The sequence below is a fragment of the Oncorhynchus gorbuscha genome, linkage group LG19 (genome assembly GCF_021184085.1).
Source record: "Oncorhynchus gorbuscha isolate QuinsamMale2020 ecotype Even-year linkage group LG19, OgorEven_v1.0, whole genome shotgun sequence".
Classification (NCBI taxonomy): Eukaryota; Metazoa; Chordata; class Actinopteri; order Salmoniformes; family Salmonidae; genus Oncorhynchus; species Oncorhynchus gorbuscha.
In genome coordinates this window covers 14,870,198-14,883,476 of record NC_060191.1, presented here as the reverse complement: position 1 = coordinate 14,883,476, position 13,279 = coordinate 14,870,198, and the positions used below count along the sequence as shown (strand labels likewise).

At 43.0% G+C, this 13,279-nt stretch overlaps 1 protein-coding gene across 3 annotated transcripts in view; it reads left to right on the top strand.

Moving 5' to 3' along the window:
- The window catches only part of LOC124006223 (oxidation resistance protein 1-like), a 213,336-nt gene that overhangs the window by 26,089 nt on the left and 173,968 nt on the right, over positions 1 to 13,279 (top strand). For all 3 annotated transcript variants that reach the window (XM_046316081.1, XM_046316079.1, XM_046316077.1), the window contains exon 2: positions 2,175 to 2,262. In XM_046316081.1, coding sequence (XP_046172037.1) covers positions 2,246 to 2,262 — 17 coding nt within the window. In that variant the 5' untranslated portion in view covers positions 2,175 to 2,245. The remainder of the gene's footprint in view (positions 1 to 2,174; positions 2,263 to 13,279) is intronic.

Below are 13,279 nucleotides of genomic sequence, written 5' to 3'. Positions count from 1 at the left end.
CTCTTTTGTTTGGGTTTCCACCCTGTGTTTTATAAGTGTTTGTTTGTTCTTTGTCCCCGTGCCTTTACATGGCACGTTGTAATTTGGGTGAAAAAATAAAAAATATTACACATTCCTGCGCCTGTCTCACGAATCATTCATACCAGCGTGACAGAATAATCAACCCTTAATGGAATGACCCGTCTGACGACGCTGCGACTGGTCCGTCCGGCGCCGCCACAACTTCGGCAGCTGCATCGGGTCCTGATCGACCCGCACTGCGTTCCTGTGATCGTCCTCGAGGCCAGTGTTGTTGCGCTGCACAGAAAAATCCCTATTACGCATTCCTACGCCTGTCTCCCGAATCATTCATACCAACATGACATTTAACTTGTTTTAGAGCTTTATCAAGCCATGTTTCGGGGTTTCCTCTCAAGCGGAAATGCTCAAGGAGAGAATTTGATTGTCTGTCATATTCTTCCTCTGTGTCACAGATGCGATGCTGGCTATGAAGTGGGCTTACTGGTAAACCTCATTTTTAGGGGGAAATGGAGATAACTATCCGCGATCTAACTATCCATCAGTATAGTAGTTTTATCTGTAGGTTTTCTGTAAACTGTAGTACTTAGAGATTGTCCCTTATTTGTAACAAGTATAGTATATCTAAGAAATGTATAGAGTTAATGTTCTTTTCCATAGTGAAGGAAATGGATTGTAATTCTAGTACTTAAGACATTTGTTTGATTTAATTTCGTAACCCGTCCAGATCATAAAGCAATCGTCTATATAGTGGGTCCAATATTTAACATGATCTTTGGACCATTATTTTCATAAATAAAATCCAATTCGAATTTCCCCATGAAGAGATGTTCGCGTTTCCACCAAACAGGTCTTCCTGATCCAGTGTTGGATGCTGGATGACGCAACAATACTTTCCTAACAAATACAATAATGTCCTCATGATCATCATCAACATGTGGTGACCATGTCGTAACCTAATAATAGCCAATAATATCCCTCTGATGGATGTGACCTTTAACCTAGTTGTTTGGTCTCTCTGCTGTCAGAGATAATGCCAGGGGCTTTTAACAATGTCCCAGAAATAGCTGATTAATCCTTAATCCTCTGAGCTGAATTTCTACCAAGTCTCCTATGTAATAGTCCTCTAAACCAGGGTTCCCAAACTGTCCTGCCCCAGCACTACAAAGCTGATTCAAATAATCAAAGTTTGATGATAAGTTGGTTATTTGAATCAGCTGTGTAGTGCTCGGGCAGAAAACTAAACATGGACCTAGGGGGGCCCCTGGACCCAGTTTGGGAAACCCTGCTTTACTATCGGTTCTTAACGATTTACATGAGCTCTTAGTCATAATGCATATATTACAGTACATCATTGATTAGAGTATGAATGATTGTGCGTGTGTGTGAGGGGTTCATTCTTTCTGCATCCGACTATAAATGTATAGATCCTCTAACCACACTGGTTTCACATCATCCTTTGGTGCTGGAGAGTGGCAGTTTCACTTGGGCTGAATTCCAAATCAAGCTGCTAGCCTAGAGCTAAAATGAGCTGAGTGGCCCTGTCAGTCAATCAGTCAGGCAGCCTCAGTCCCCTCCCTTCTTCTCTCCTCCTCCCCCACTCTTCTTATTACAGAGGAGAGGTTGAGAAGTGAGCCCCACATGGATCTGTCTGCATTAATTATTAAATCGTCTCCTCCACTGTGGTAACCTTTACAGAGCATGACAGGGCAGGAGGCTAAAGTCCCAGACATTATACTGGAGGGGAGGAACACACAGGAGCAGCAGAATATGTATGGATACTGTATCTGTGTGCACCACGTTGTATTACTCATTCATTTACCCGTTCAGACGAGGCATAGTAAATGCAGAGTGACCTGTTGAAGTTGGCATGATATACTGCACCTCCTGTACAACAATGTTGTTTTATAAACCATAGCTGTGTTTTGTGCACTGTGCCCCTCCTCTAGCTGCCTAGTCAGTCTTCCACTGTCAGTTCGAGGGCAGGTAATTGGGGTTGTTTGGGGGGAGTGTTCGGTCATGCTACCTTGACAGCTCCTGGGTGACACTGGCATGCTGAAAATCTCACTGTGTGTTTGTGTTCTGTGTGTCTGTGTGTCTGTGTGTCTGTGTGTCTGTGTGTCTGTGTGTCTGTCTCTTCCTTTCTTCCTTCTCAGGTCTACAGTCTGAAGGATCAACCTCTCACCTAGAACAACCCTCTGAACAGCAGCAACAAGACACCGCCAAGATGTTCAGCACCAAAAGGTTAGAATGGCGTCACAGATTTATATCTATTTCTGTGCTATTGTGGGAAGGGGAGGGGGGCTGTCACAAATCTCAGGGCATTTTAAAATGGCTTTGTCTGATACAAACTGACATTTCATGTCAGCTGTTTTTATATTTTTGCTCATATTTTGGAGCTGAATTTGACTTTAAGGAGAGAGGGGACTTTTGAGTTAACGTCAATACAAACTTTATTTTGCCTCTTTTCTACCACAAATAATGCCAGTTTAAAGGTGCCTAATTTATGAATAGTTATAATTGTTTCTATTTTATTTATTCTTCTTGAAATATGTTTCCATAAGACATGGAGACACATGCACACACATACACACACACACACAATCAGACATCATCTGTAATGAAATGAAGCCAGGCATTAGTATTGCAAAAGAGATCATTAATTGCGTGTGAATTACGTCCTGAAATATGATGAATATTCACCACTGGAACTCCTCCCTCATATTTTCAGAAGTACAAAAACACTCTCATCCCAGAATAAAATCAAACAAACTGCCTAGCTTGAATAATCACATAACAGTGTATGTTCTAGCAGGAAGTTACAGCTAGTTCACAAATATATAGTAAATAATGGTCAAAGGCACCTTGTCTAACATCAGTGTTCAAAGAAAACAGGGAGTTCTCTGCCTCAAACGCTTTCTAAGAGCTTTGTCTAGATTATCCCCACATCATGTCAAATGCATGGTGGGAAAACTATTTTGTACTGTGTTGAATGCTTCTAGAACGTCAACTTGCTAATAGAGTGCTTTTAAGATAAGTACCTTATTAACTGAAATGAACTGAAATGTTAAGCTCCCAACCGTTTTGGTCTGGTGGGGTGAAATGATACCCAGTTTCCTCTGGGACCATCCTGAAAAGTACCGTAATTATCTTTATAGAAGGTTAGAAGATTTCCTATGACGTTTTTAAAAATAAAAACGGCATTGCGACCTGATGATAATACAGTATATGAACATAAGATAAGATAATGTAATATAATATAATCAAGTGAAGTTGAGATGATTCACAAGGCGGATGAATCCCTTGGTGACGAGTCCTCCTTGATTGAATCGTCCCCTTGCCCACTGCTCCTCAGAACCCCATCATATCATGCTAATCAAAATCAAATGTATTTATATAGCCCTTCGCACATCAGCTGATATCACAAAGTGCTGTACAGAAACCCAGCCTAAAACCCCAAACAATAAGCAATGCAGGTGTAGAAGCACGGCACACAATGACACAGCACACAATTTTCAGAAGCCACACTCGCTCTCCCTCTCTCTACAATCAAGCCTGGGCATACTGTACTCTTCATATGTATACCAGCTGATGGAAGTAATGGCCCCATCAAGGCCTAACACATTCCCCTGCTTACTGACAAGCCCTCTTCATTAATGTCCAACAGCCTCTGTCACATGTCAAACAAACAGTGGAACCTTACTGTGTTTGTGACATTACAATGTTTTATCAATGTAAATCAAGTCAATATTTTTAAGCACCTTGAACCTATTTCATACCAACAAACATTAAAACGTTGGAATTGTATTGTTGTTGTTCCTGTTGAACTTGTGGTGGTTGTGTTTTGGCTGAGTGGCGAATGAATGGGTGTTGTTCCTCTTTGTCCCGCCCTAAGACAAGCGCTGTGCTAAAATTAAGACGCAATACTGTTTATTAGGATTTATAGACAGCATGACATACCTGGTGTCAACACACAGGGGCTAGAGGTTTGTCGTGATTCTAGTCATGCATATGAAATGCATATAATTATGAGCAGGTTGTGTAATGTATGGTAAAACTAAGATACCTCACTGTCTTCAAGGGGACTGGATCAACTGAACAGATGACATGGATATGCTGAAAGTGAATATTTTATAGCAGCCCATCTTGAAAATTCAGTTTCTCTAACTCAATCGCATTTTGCTGAATATGAGACAAAGCGTACTTCTTCTGTTAAACTGCTGAATGAGCCAAAATACGACTGTGGAAATCTGATTATCTGTCTAAAAGTCTGAGCTGCAACCCCCCCCCCCCCCCCGCACACACACACACACACACACACAGAAACACACACACACACACACAGTCACTGAAGCTTCCATCTGCATGCACACAGAGACTTTAATTAAAAGTATTTCATTAAACTTTAATCAGTCTCACGTCTGACAGAGTACTTTAGGCTACCTTGTATTTTATTGGAATGAAGTCTGGGACAGAGGAGAGGATGATAAATCTAGAACCTTCCCTTACCTAGGGAAAACACATTAGCCCTGTCTGTCTTTCATTACATTTACTATAACTTCCCTCTGATACCAGAGACTGTTTTACTGTTATAGATGGGCCTAGAGCCTCAGAATCCAGTCACAGCTTAATCGGTCATGTTTATACATACTCATTAAAAGGTAACTTGAGCCCCGTTAAATTTAGTCTTTCATCCAAGGGAACATTTATGGAGCGGAGAGCTGAATTACAGTTTTGTATCCAACTCATTAAAACTTTCCCCCGAAAGTCCTCCGCTAATGAAGCTATAGCTATAAATCTGGAACGGGGGGAACAAAGAGAGGTTCCTATAATTCTCTGAGGTTGATGTCATTTGTATCTGTATTCTGTCTGGGGATATACCTCCTCTAATGAGGCTTGCCAGTGTTTACATGACAAAATAGCCTGAGACGAATGAACGGTGAGGAGAGGCGAGTCGAGTGGACCCAACCCCGGTACCAACTTCACTCCTCAGGTCGTTATTCAGTCATCATGTTGCCGTGCCCAAAATGGTCCTGAGACGATATTGACACAACCATTTATTTTTTATTTAACCTTTATTTAACCAGGTAGGCTAGTTGAGAACAATTTATCATTTGCAACAGCGACCTGGCCAAGGTAAAGTTAAGCAGTTCGACACATACAACAACACAGAGTTACACATGGAGTAAACAAACATACAATCAATAATACAGTAGAAAAAGTCTGTCATGTTCGTCATAAAGAGGAGACCAAAGTGATTAGAATACATGTTATATATTTTAATAGTGACGGACACTATACTATCAATGTGCATACACAGGCAACTAGACATAGACAATAACCCACAAAATACCCAAAGAAGATGGCTGCCTAAATATGGTTCCCAATCAGAGACAACGATAAACACCTGCCTCTAGGCAACTATAAACATACATAAACATCTAGATGGTAAACACCTAGATGGTAAACAATCTAGGCAACCATAGACATACATAAACACCCAGATGATAAACAACCCCATAAACCTACAAAACCCCTAGACAGTACAAAAACACATACATTACCCATGTCATACCCTGACCTAACCAAAACAATAAAGAAAACAAAGAATACTCAGGTCAGGGCGTGACTTATACCTCATGTGCAAATGAGGTAGGATAAGGGAGGTAAGGCAATAAATAGGCCATGGTGGCGAAGTAATTACAATATAGCAATTAAACACTGGAATGGTAGAACGTGCAGAAGATGAATGTGCAAGTAGAGATACTGGGGTGCAAAGGAGCAAGATAAATAAATAAATACAGTATGGGGATGAGGTTGTTGGATGGGCTATTTGCAGATTGGCTATGTACAGGTGCAGGGATCTATGAGCTGCTCTGAAAGCTGGTGCTTAAAGCTAATGAGGGAGATATGAGTCTCCAGCTTCAGTGATTTTTGCAATTAGTTCCAGTCATTGGCAGCAGAGAACTGGAAGGAGATGTGGCCAAAGGAAGAATTGGCTTTGGGGGTGACCAGTGAGATATACCTGCTGAAGCGCGTGCTAGGGGTGGGTGCTGCTATGGTGACCAGTGAGCTGAGATAAAGCGGGGCTTTGCCTAGCAGAGACTTGTAGATGACTTGAAGCCAGTGGGTTTGGCAACGAGAATGAAGCGAGGACCAGCCAACGAGAGCGTACAGGTCACAGTGGTGGGTAGTATATGGGGCTTTGGTGACAAAACGAATGGCACTGTGATAGACTGCATCCAATTTGTTGAGTAGAGTGTCGGAGGCTGTTTTGCAAATGACATCGTCGATGTCGCGGATCGGGAGGATGGTCAGTTTTACGAGGGTATGTTTGGCAGCATGAGTGAAGGATGCTTTGTTGCGAAATAGGAAGCCGATTCTAGATTTCATTTTGGATTGGAAATGTTTAATGTGAGTCTGGAAGGAGAGTTTACAGTCTAACCAGACACCTAGGTATTTGTAGTTGTCCACATATTTTAAGTCAGAACCGTCCAGAGTAGTGATGCGGATGGGCGGGTGGACAGAAGGAGTTGTATGGCATTGAAGCTTGTCTGGAGGTTATTTAACACAGTGTCCAAAGAAGGGCCAGGGTTATACAGAATGGTATTGTCTGCGTAGAGGTGGATCAATGAACCACCAGCAGCAAGAGTGACATCATTGATGTATTCAGAGAAGAGAGTCGGCCTTCCGATTTGACACACTGAACTCTATCAGAGAAGTAGTTGGTGAATCAGGCGAGGCAATCATTTGAGAAACCAAGGCTGTTGAGGCTGCCAATAAGAATGCAGTGATTGACAGTCGAAAGCCTTAGACAGGTCGATGAATACGGCTGCACAGTAATGTCTCTTATCGATGGCGGTTATGATATCGTTTAGGACCTTGAGCGTGGCTGAGGTGCACCCATGACCAGCTCTGAAACCAGATTGCATAGCGAGAAGGTACGGTGGGATTCGAAATGGTCGGTAATCTGTTTGATAACTTGGCTTTCGAAGACCTTAGAATGGCAGGGCAGGATAGATATAGGTTTGTAGCAGTTTGGGTCTAGAGTGTCTCCTCTTTTTAAGAGGGGGATGACCACGGCAGCTTTCCAATCTATGGGAATCTCAGACGATACAAAAGAGGTTGAACAGGATAGTAATAGGGGTTGTAACAATTTTGGAAAAAACAAACATTTGACCTCTGTCATTGCCAACAAAGGGTATATAACAAAGTATTGAGATAAACTTTTGTTATTGACCAAATACTTATTTTCCACCATAATTTGCAAATAAATACATTAAACATCCTACAATTGTCAGGACCCGGTTACGAACCCGGGTCTCCGGAGTGAGAAACAGTCATTAAACCAACTGAGCCACGAATAGTCAGCAGAACCCAGAAGATGAGGCAGACACAACAGTACTTGAGACGGTGTATTTAATGAAGTAAAAAGTGAAGTTCTTCAGGAAAACATGCAACTCCACAACCTCAAAAGGAATTCCACAAGAACAAAGGTAATCCTCCAAGACAAAAGGGTAAATCCACAAAGTGGAAGGTATAGCACAAAAAAAGCCTCAAAAGATACTTAAAAATAAACAAACAAGAACAAAAACAGGAGTCCACTGGGATCACCAAGAGTTCACAGAGTACTAGGGCTGGGTGCTAACATACAAACACAGAGCAAAGAACTGAGTAAAACAAAGGGTTTAAATACAATCAGGGGAAACGAGGCACAGGTGCAAATAATAATGGGGATCAAGGGAAAAGAAAAGGTCAAAAGGCACAATGGGGGCATCTAGTGACCAAAAACCGGAACAACCCTGGCCAAATCCTGACAACAATGTTGTAACAGCGTCTGTCGAACGACAGTCGGACCGAAATGCAGCGTGGTTGTTACTCATGTTCTTTAATGAAGAAACGACGATACATGAAATAACTTAATAAATGCAAAAACAACAAATTACAGCCTATCTGGTGAATACTACACAGAGACAGGAACAATCACCCACGAAATACACAGTGAAACCCAGGCTACCTAAATATGGTTCCCAATCAGAGACAACGAGAATCACCTGACTCTGATTGAGAACCGCCTCAGGCAGCCTATGCTACACCCCTACTCAGCCGCAATCCCAATGCCTACAAAACCCCAATACGAAACACAACATATTAAACCCATGTCACACCCTGGCCTGACCAAATATATAACGAAAACACAAAACACTATGACCAAGGCGTGACAAATGTGATTTTCTGGATTTTCTTTTCTCATTTTGTCTGTCATAGTTGAAGTGTACCTATGATTTAAATTACAGGCCTCTCATCTTTTTAAGTGGGAGAACTTGCACAATTGGTGGCTGACTAAATACTTTTTTGCCCCACTGTACATTTTTTGAATGGGGCATGTTTATTTAAGATGGTGAGTAAAGGCACTTTTAAAGAATAACCAGGCATCCTCTACTGACGGGATGAGGTCAATATCCTTCCAGGATACCCGGGCCAGGTCGATTAGAAAGGCCTGCTCGCTGAAGTGTTTTAGGGAGCGTTTGACAGTGATGAGGAGTGGTCTTTTGACCGCAGACCCATTACGGATGCAGGCAATGACGCAGTGATCGCTGAGATCTTTGTTGAAAAAAGCAGAGGAGTTTTTGGAGGGAAAGTTGGTTAAGATGATATCTATGAGGGTTCCCGTGTTTATAGATTTGGGGTTGTACCTGGTGGGTTCATTGATCATTTGTGTGAGATTGAGGGCATCAATCTTAGATTATAGGATGGCCAGGGTGTTAAGCATGTCACAGTTTAGGTCACCTAGCAGCACGAGCTCTGAAGATAGATGGGAGGCAATCAATTAACATACAGTATGGTGTCCAGGGCACAGCTGCAGGCAGATGGGGTCTATAGCAAGCGACAATGGTGAGAGACTTGTTTCTGGAAAGGTGGATTTTTAAAAGTAGAAGCTCGAATTGTTTGGGTACAGACATGGATAGTAAGACAGAACTCTGCGGGCTATCTCTGCAGTAGATTGCAACACCGCCCCCTTAGGCAGTTCTATCTTGTTGGAAGATGTTATAGTTATGGATGGAAATTCCAGGGGTTTTGGTGGTCTTCCTAAGCCAGGATTCAGACACGGCTAGGACAACCGGGTTGGCAGAGTGTGCTAAAGCAGTGAATAAAACAAACTTAGGGAGGAGGCTTCTAATGTTAACATGCATGAAACCAAGGCTTTTACGGTTACAGAATTCAACAAATGAGAGCACCTGGGGAGTAGGAGTGGAGCTAGGCACTGCAGGGCCTGGATTAACCTCTACATCACCAGAGGAACAGAGGAGGAGTAGGATAAGGGTACGGCTAAAGGCTATCAGGACTGGTCGTCTAGTGCGTTCGGAGCAGAGAGTAAAAGAAGCAGGTTTCTGGGCGCGATAGAATAGATTCAAGGCATAATGTACAGCCAAAGGTAGGATGTGAGTACATTGGAGGTAAACCTAGGCATTGAGTAATGATGAGAGAGATATTGTCTCAAGAGAAACCAGGTCACCGCATATGTGGGTAGGTTAAGGCACATTGAGCAGGGCTAGAGGCTCTACAGTGAAATAAGACAATAATCACTAACCAGGACAGTAATGGACCAGGCATATTGATATTAGGGAGAGGCATGCATAGCCGAGTGGTCATAGGGGTCCAGTGAGTGGTTGGGCTGGCTGGAGACACAGCGATTCAGACAGCTAGCAGGCCGGGACTAGCAAGCTAGCAGAAAGGCCTTAGAGGGATGTCTTGACGGAGGAAAGTCTGTTTTAGCCTCCACATGCGGTGACGTCGATAGAACAATCGTGATGGATTAGTAGGGTTCCGAGTAGCAGAAGGGTCCAAGTCCAATTGGCAAAATAGGTATAGTGGCCCAAGAAATTGGCCGATGGATCTATACAGCTAACAGTCCAATATGCTCTAGACAGCTAGCGGGCCGCGGTTAGCAGCTAGCGGGCTGCGGCTAGCATATCGGCTTTCAGGGGATGTCACGATGTAGAGGCCAGTTGAGTAACCCCTCGAGCAGATTACGTCGTAGGCCAGTACCGGCAGTAGAAGGGGTCCGGGTATTGTAGCCCAGGAGTGGCTGATGGGCCTCTTTAGCTAGCCTGGAGAAAGGGCCTAGCATGGGCTAGCTCCAGGCTAATTGGTGCTTGCTTCGAGACCAACGTTAGCCAGGAGTAGTCACTCGGATAGCAGCTAGCTAGCTACGTTGATCCAGGTGAAAACGTCCAAACATATCTCAGCTCCGATCTCAAATCTTCCCAAATCCTCATTATATCCTTCCTGGGGCTAGAAGAGGTGGTCTAATTCCAGTTTTGGGTCATTCGTGGCCTCTGATTACAGACTACATACGGGACATTACAGACTACATACGTCAGCCAAAGAATCATCAAACTTCTATTTAAGATGTGTCACATCATTTAAACATCTAGTTAAGATGTGTCACATCATTTAAACATCTAGTTAGGATGTGTCACATCATTTAAACGTCTAGTTAGGATGTGTCACATCATTTAAACGTCTAGTTAGGATGTGTCACATCATTTAAACGTCTAGTTAGGATGTGTCACATCATTTAAACGTCTAGTTAGGATGTGTCACATCATTTAAACGTCTAGTTAGGATGTGTCACATCATTTAAACGTCTAGTTAGGATGTGTCACATCATTTAAACGTCTAGTTAGGATGTGTCACATCATTTAAACGTCTAGTTAGGATGTGTCACATCATCTAAACGTCTAGTTAGGATGTGTCACATCATCTAAACGTCTAGTTAGGATGTGTCACATCATCTAAACGTCTAGTTAGGATGTGTCACATCATTTAAACGTCTAGTTAGGATGTGTCACATCATCTAAACGTCTAGTTAGGATGTGTCACATCATCTAAACGTCTAGTTAGGATGTGTCACATCATCTAAACGTCTAGTTAGGATGTGTCACATCATCTAAACGTCTAGTTAGGATGTGTCACATCATCTAAACGTCTAGTTAGGATGTGTCACATCATCTAAACGTCTAGTTAGGATGTGTCACATCATCTAAACGTCTAGTTAAGGAATCCATAAGAAAGGGTATATAATAAACAGAATAACAGATACAACATTGACAGCCCCCCCACCCCACCCACACATGAATGCAAACACACACATACACACACTCAAACCCCTTGCACTTAATGAGTTATTTATGCAGAGGTGGGGGACAGGAGAACAGGCCCCCTGTGATCACCAGAGGGGATGTTTAAACCCTGCCAAGGCCTGCTGGATGAAGAGACCACCGCGGTGGCTCCACTTTCTCCGATTGCTCTGACGCCTGGTCCAGACGTCCTCACTTACCTTGGGAATCTGGGCAACAAAGTACATGTAGTTTGTACATGAAGGACATGAAATCATTGAGATGCAGTTCAGCCAGCCTCATCATTCAGAGATGATTTATGTTGGGGGGTGTTGGTATTCGTTAATTTGAACCCTCTTCTTGTGGTGCCTGAGCCTGGCAACAGCGGCAACAGCATAGCAGCTCATAGGGAGTGACTACAGTAGTGTTAGCTAACATGGGGAGTGACAGCAGCACTAGTACTGCCTGAGGACCGCTAACTCTGAGGGAAAGTGATGAGGGAAGGGTTTGACTCTGAGAGAGGAAAGGGACCTATTAGGTGACCATATCGTTTGTCATGGGACACATCATCTCTGGGGCTGTAGATTCCATTTTAGAATTCAGAACCTGAGGAGGGCAAAGAGGATGTGCGGTTGCAGTCTGTCCTTCTCACTGTGCACAAGACTAGGATATAAGGATAGACTAACAGTAAAATAATATGCCATATGAATTAGGGCTGGGAATTGCCAGGGACCTCACAATACGATATTATTGGCTCCCTATTTTAAAAGAAGAGAGAACAGCTATGAAGGAAAAATACTGGAGTCTAAATTAAAATAATATTGTGATATTGTCAAAATGATTTGCCAACCATCGTCAAATATAATATCCCGATATTTGACCATGTTGATCCCCCCCCTCCCCCCATTATTAGTATGAACTAGAGCAAACTTTACAGGTAAGTGCATTAGGTCACGCTCACATTCAACATCATCACTGATATGCAGTGTATCTTTTGTCGGCTAAAACCCCCCGATCAATTCCTCTGAAAGTACTGTGGAAAAGTACTATCAGATACTGTAATGTGTTGTGGGTCTTACTGCTTATTGATGGACAGCAGAAGCAGCAGGTGTGGACTGGCTCAAGTGTTGCATTGATCTGCCAGGCTATTAATGGAACATTGTTGTCTAGCATGTTGTCTATCTACCACTGTAGACTGTCTACAAGGACTGACTGGCCCTTGCCGTGTCTCACGTTGTCTCCCACTGGTGCCTTATGTACCTGGGTTGACTGTGAGGAAGTGTGTTTGTGCTGCTTTGCTAACTCCTACGTGGCCATTGTTAGGTGACATCCTCTATAGTCACCGGACCACATCCAGTGGATGGCTGGTGATTGGAGGCTTTAAGATCAGACAATGTTGGTGCAGGACTAAAGCACGACAGCAGCATATATCGAATATAGCCTTCTGTTTCTTCTTTCATACCTTTACACTCTTGATCATGGACATTAAGGCTTTGGCCTGCTCCTAGTAAGGAGTTCAGTCTCTTCAATAAAAACTCTGCCTTCTGTTTCTTTCTCTGGAGCTAAAACGAATGTTAATCTGCTTACATGTCTGTGAAGATAGCAAAGAGGCCCCTGGGTTTCATTTAGCCTTTTCCCCCTCGAATATACCCATACAATTTGACAGGCGGCCAGGAGAAAGCATGGTGTCATGCATGGGATGGATGTAGAGTGGTTTGAGAGCCACACCGCTGTTTCCTCTAGCTCATGCTGGGGTAACTGAGCCTTGTTGGCAAGCCTTCCACGGCCACCAGCTGAGGAAATGTGTATGCAGCTGTATTTAGAAAACTGTATTTTACAGGATTACTTTTCATTCTCCATTTCTGACTTCAAAGGAGGAGCTTGGCCCCTGTTGGAGGTATTGTTCTGAAAGGGTTCTAGTTCTAGTGCACTGTTCTGTTCTATGTTCCATTCTATTTGTCAGGCCTGTTTTCCATCGCTCCCAGGCTTCCAACTAATCAATTCTAATCTCACTTAACAATATTTTGCCTCTGCTTTTCCCCCTGCTTTTACATCTATTAAATTAAATATGTAATGAATTTGCTGATTGCAGGTCAGTGGATTAGTGCCTTAGCTTGCAGCTAGGGTTCACATATTGT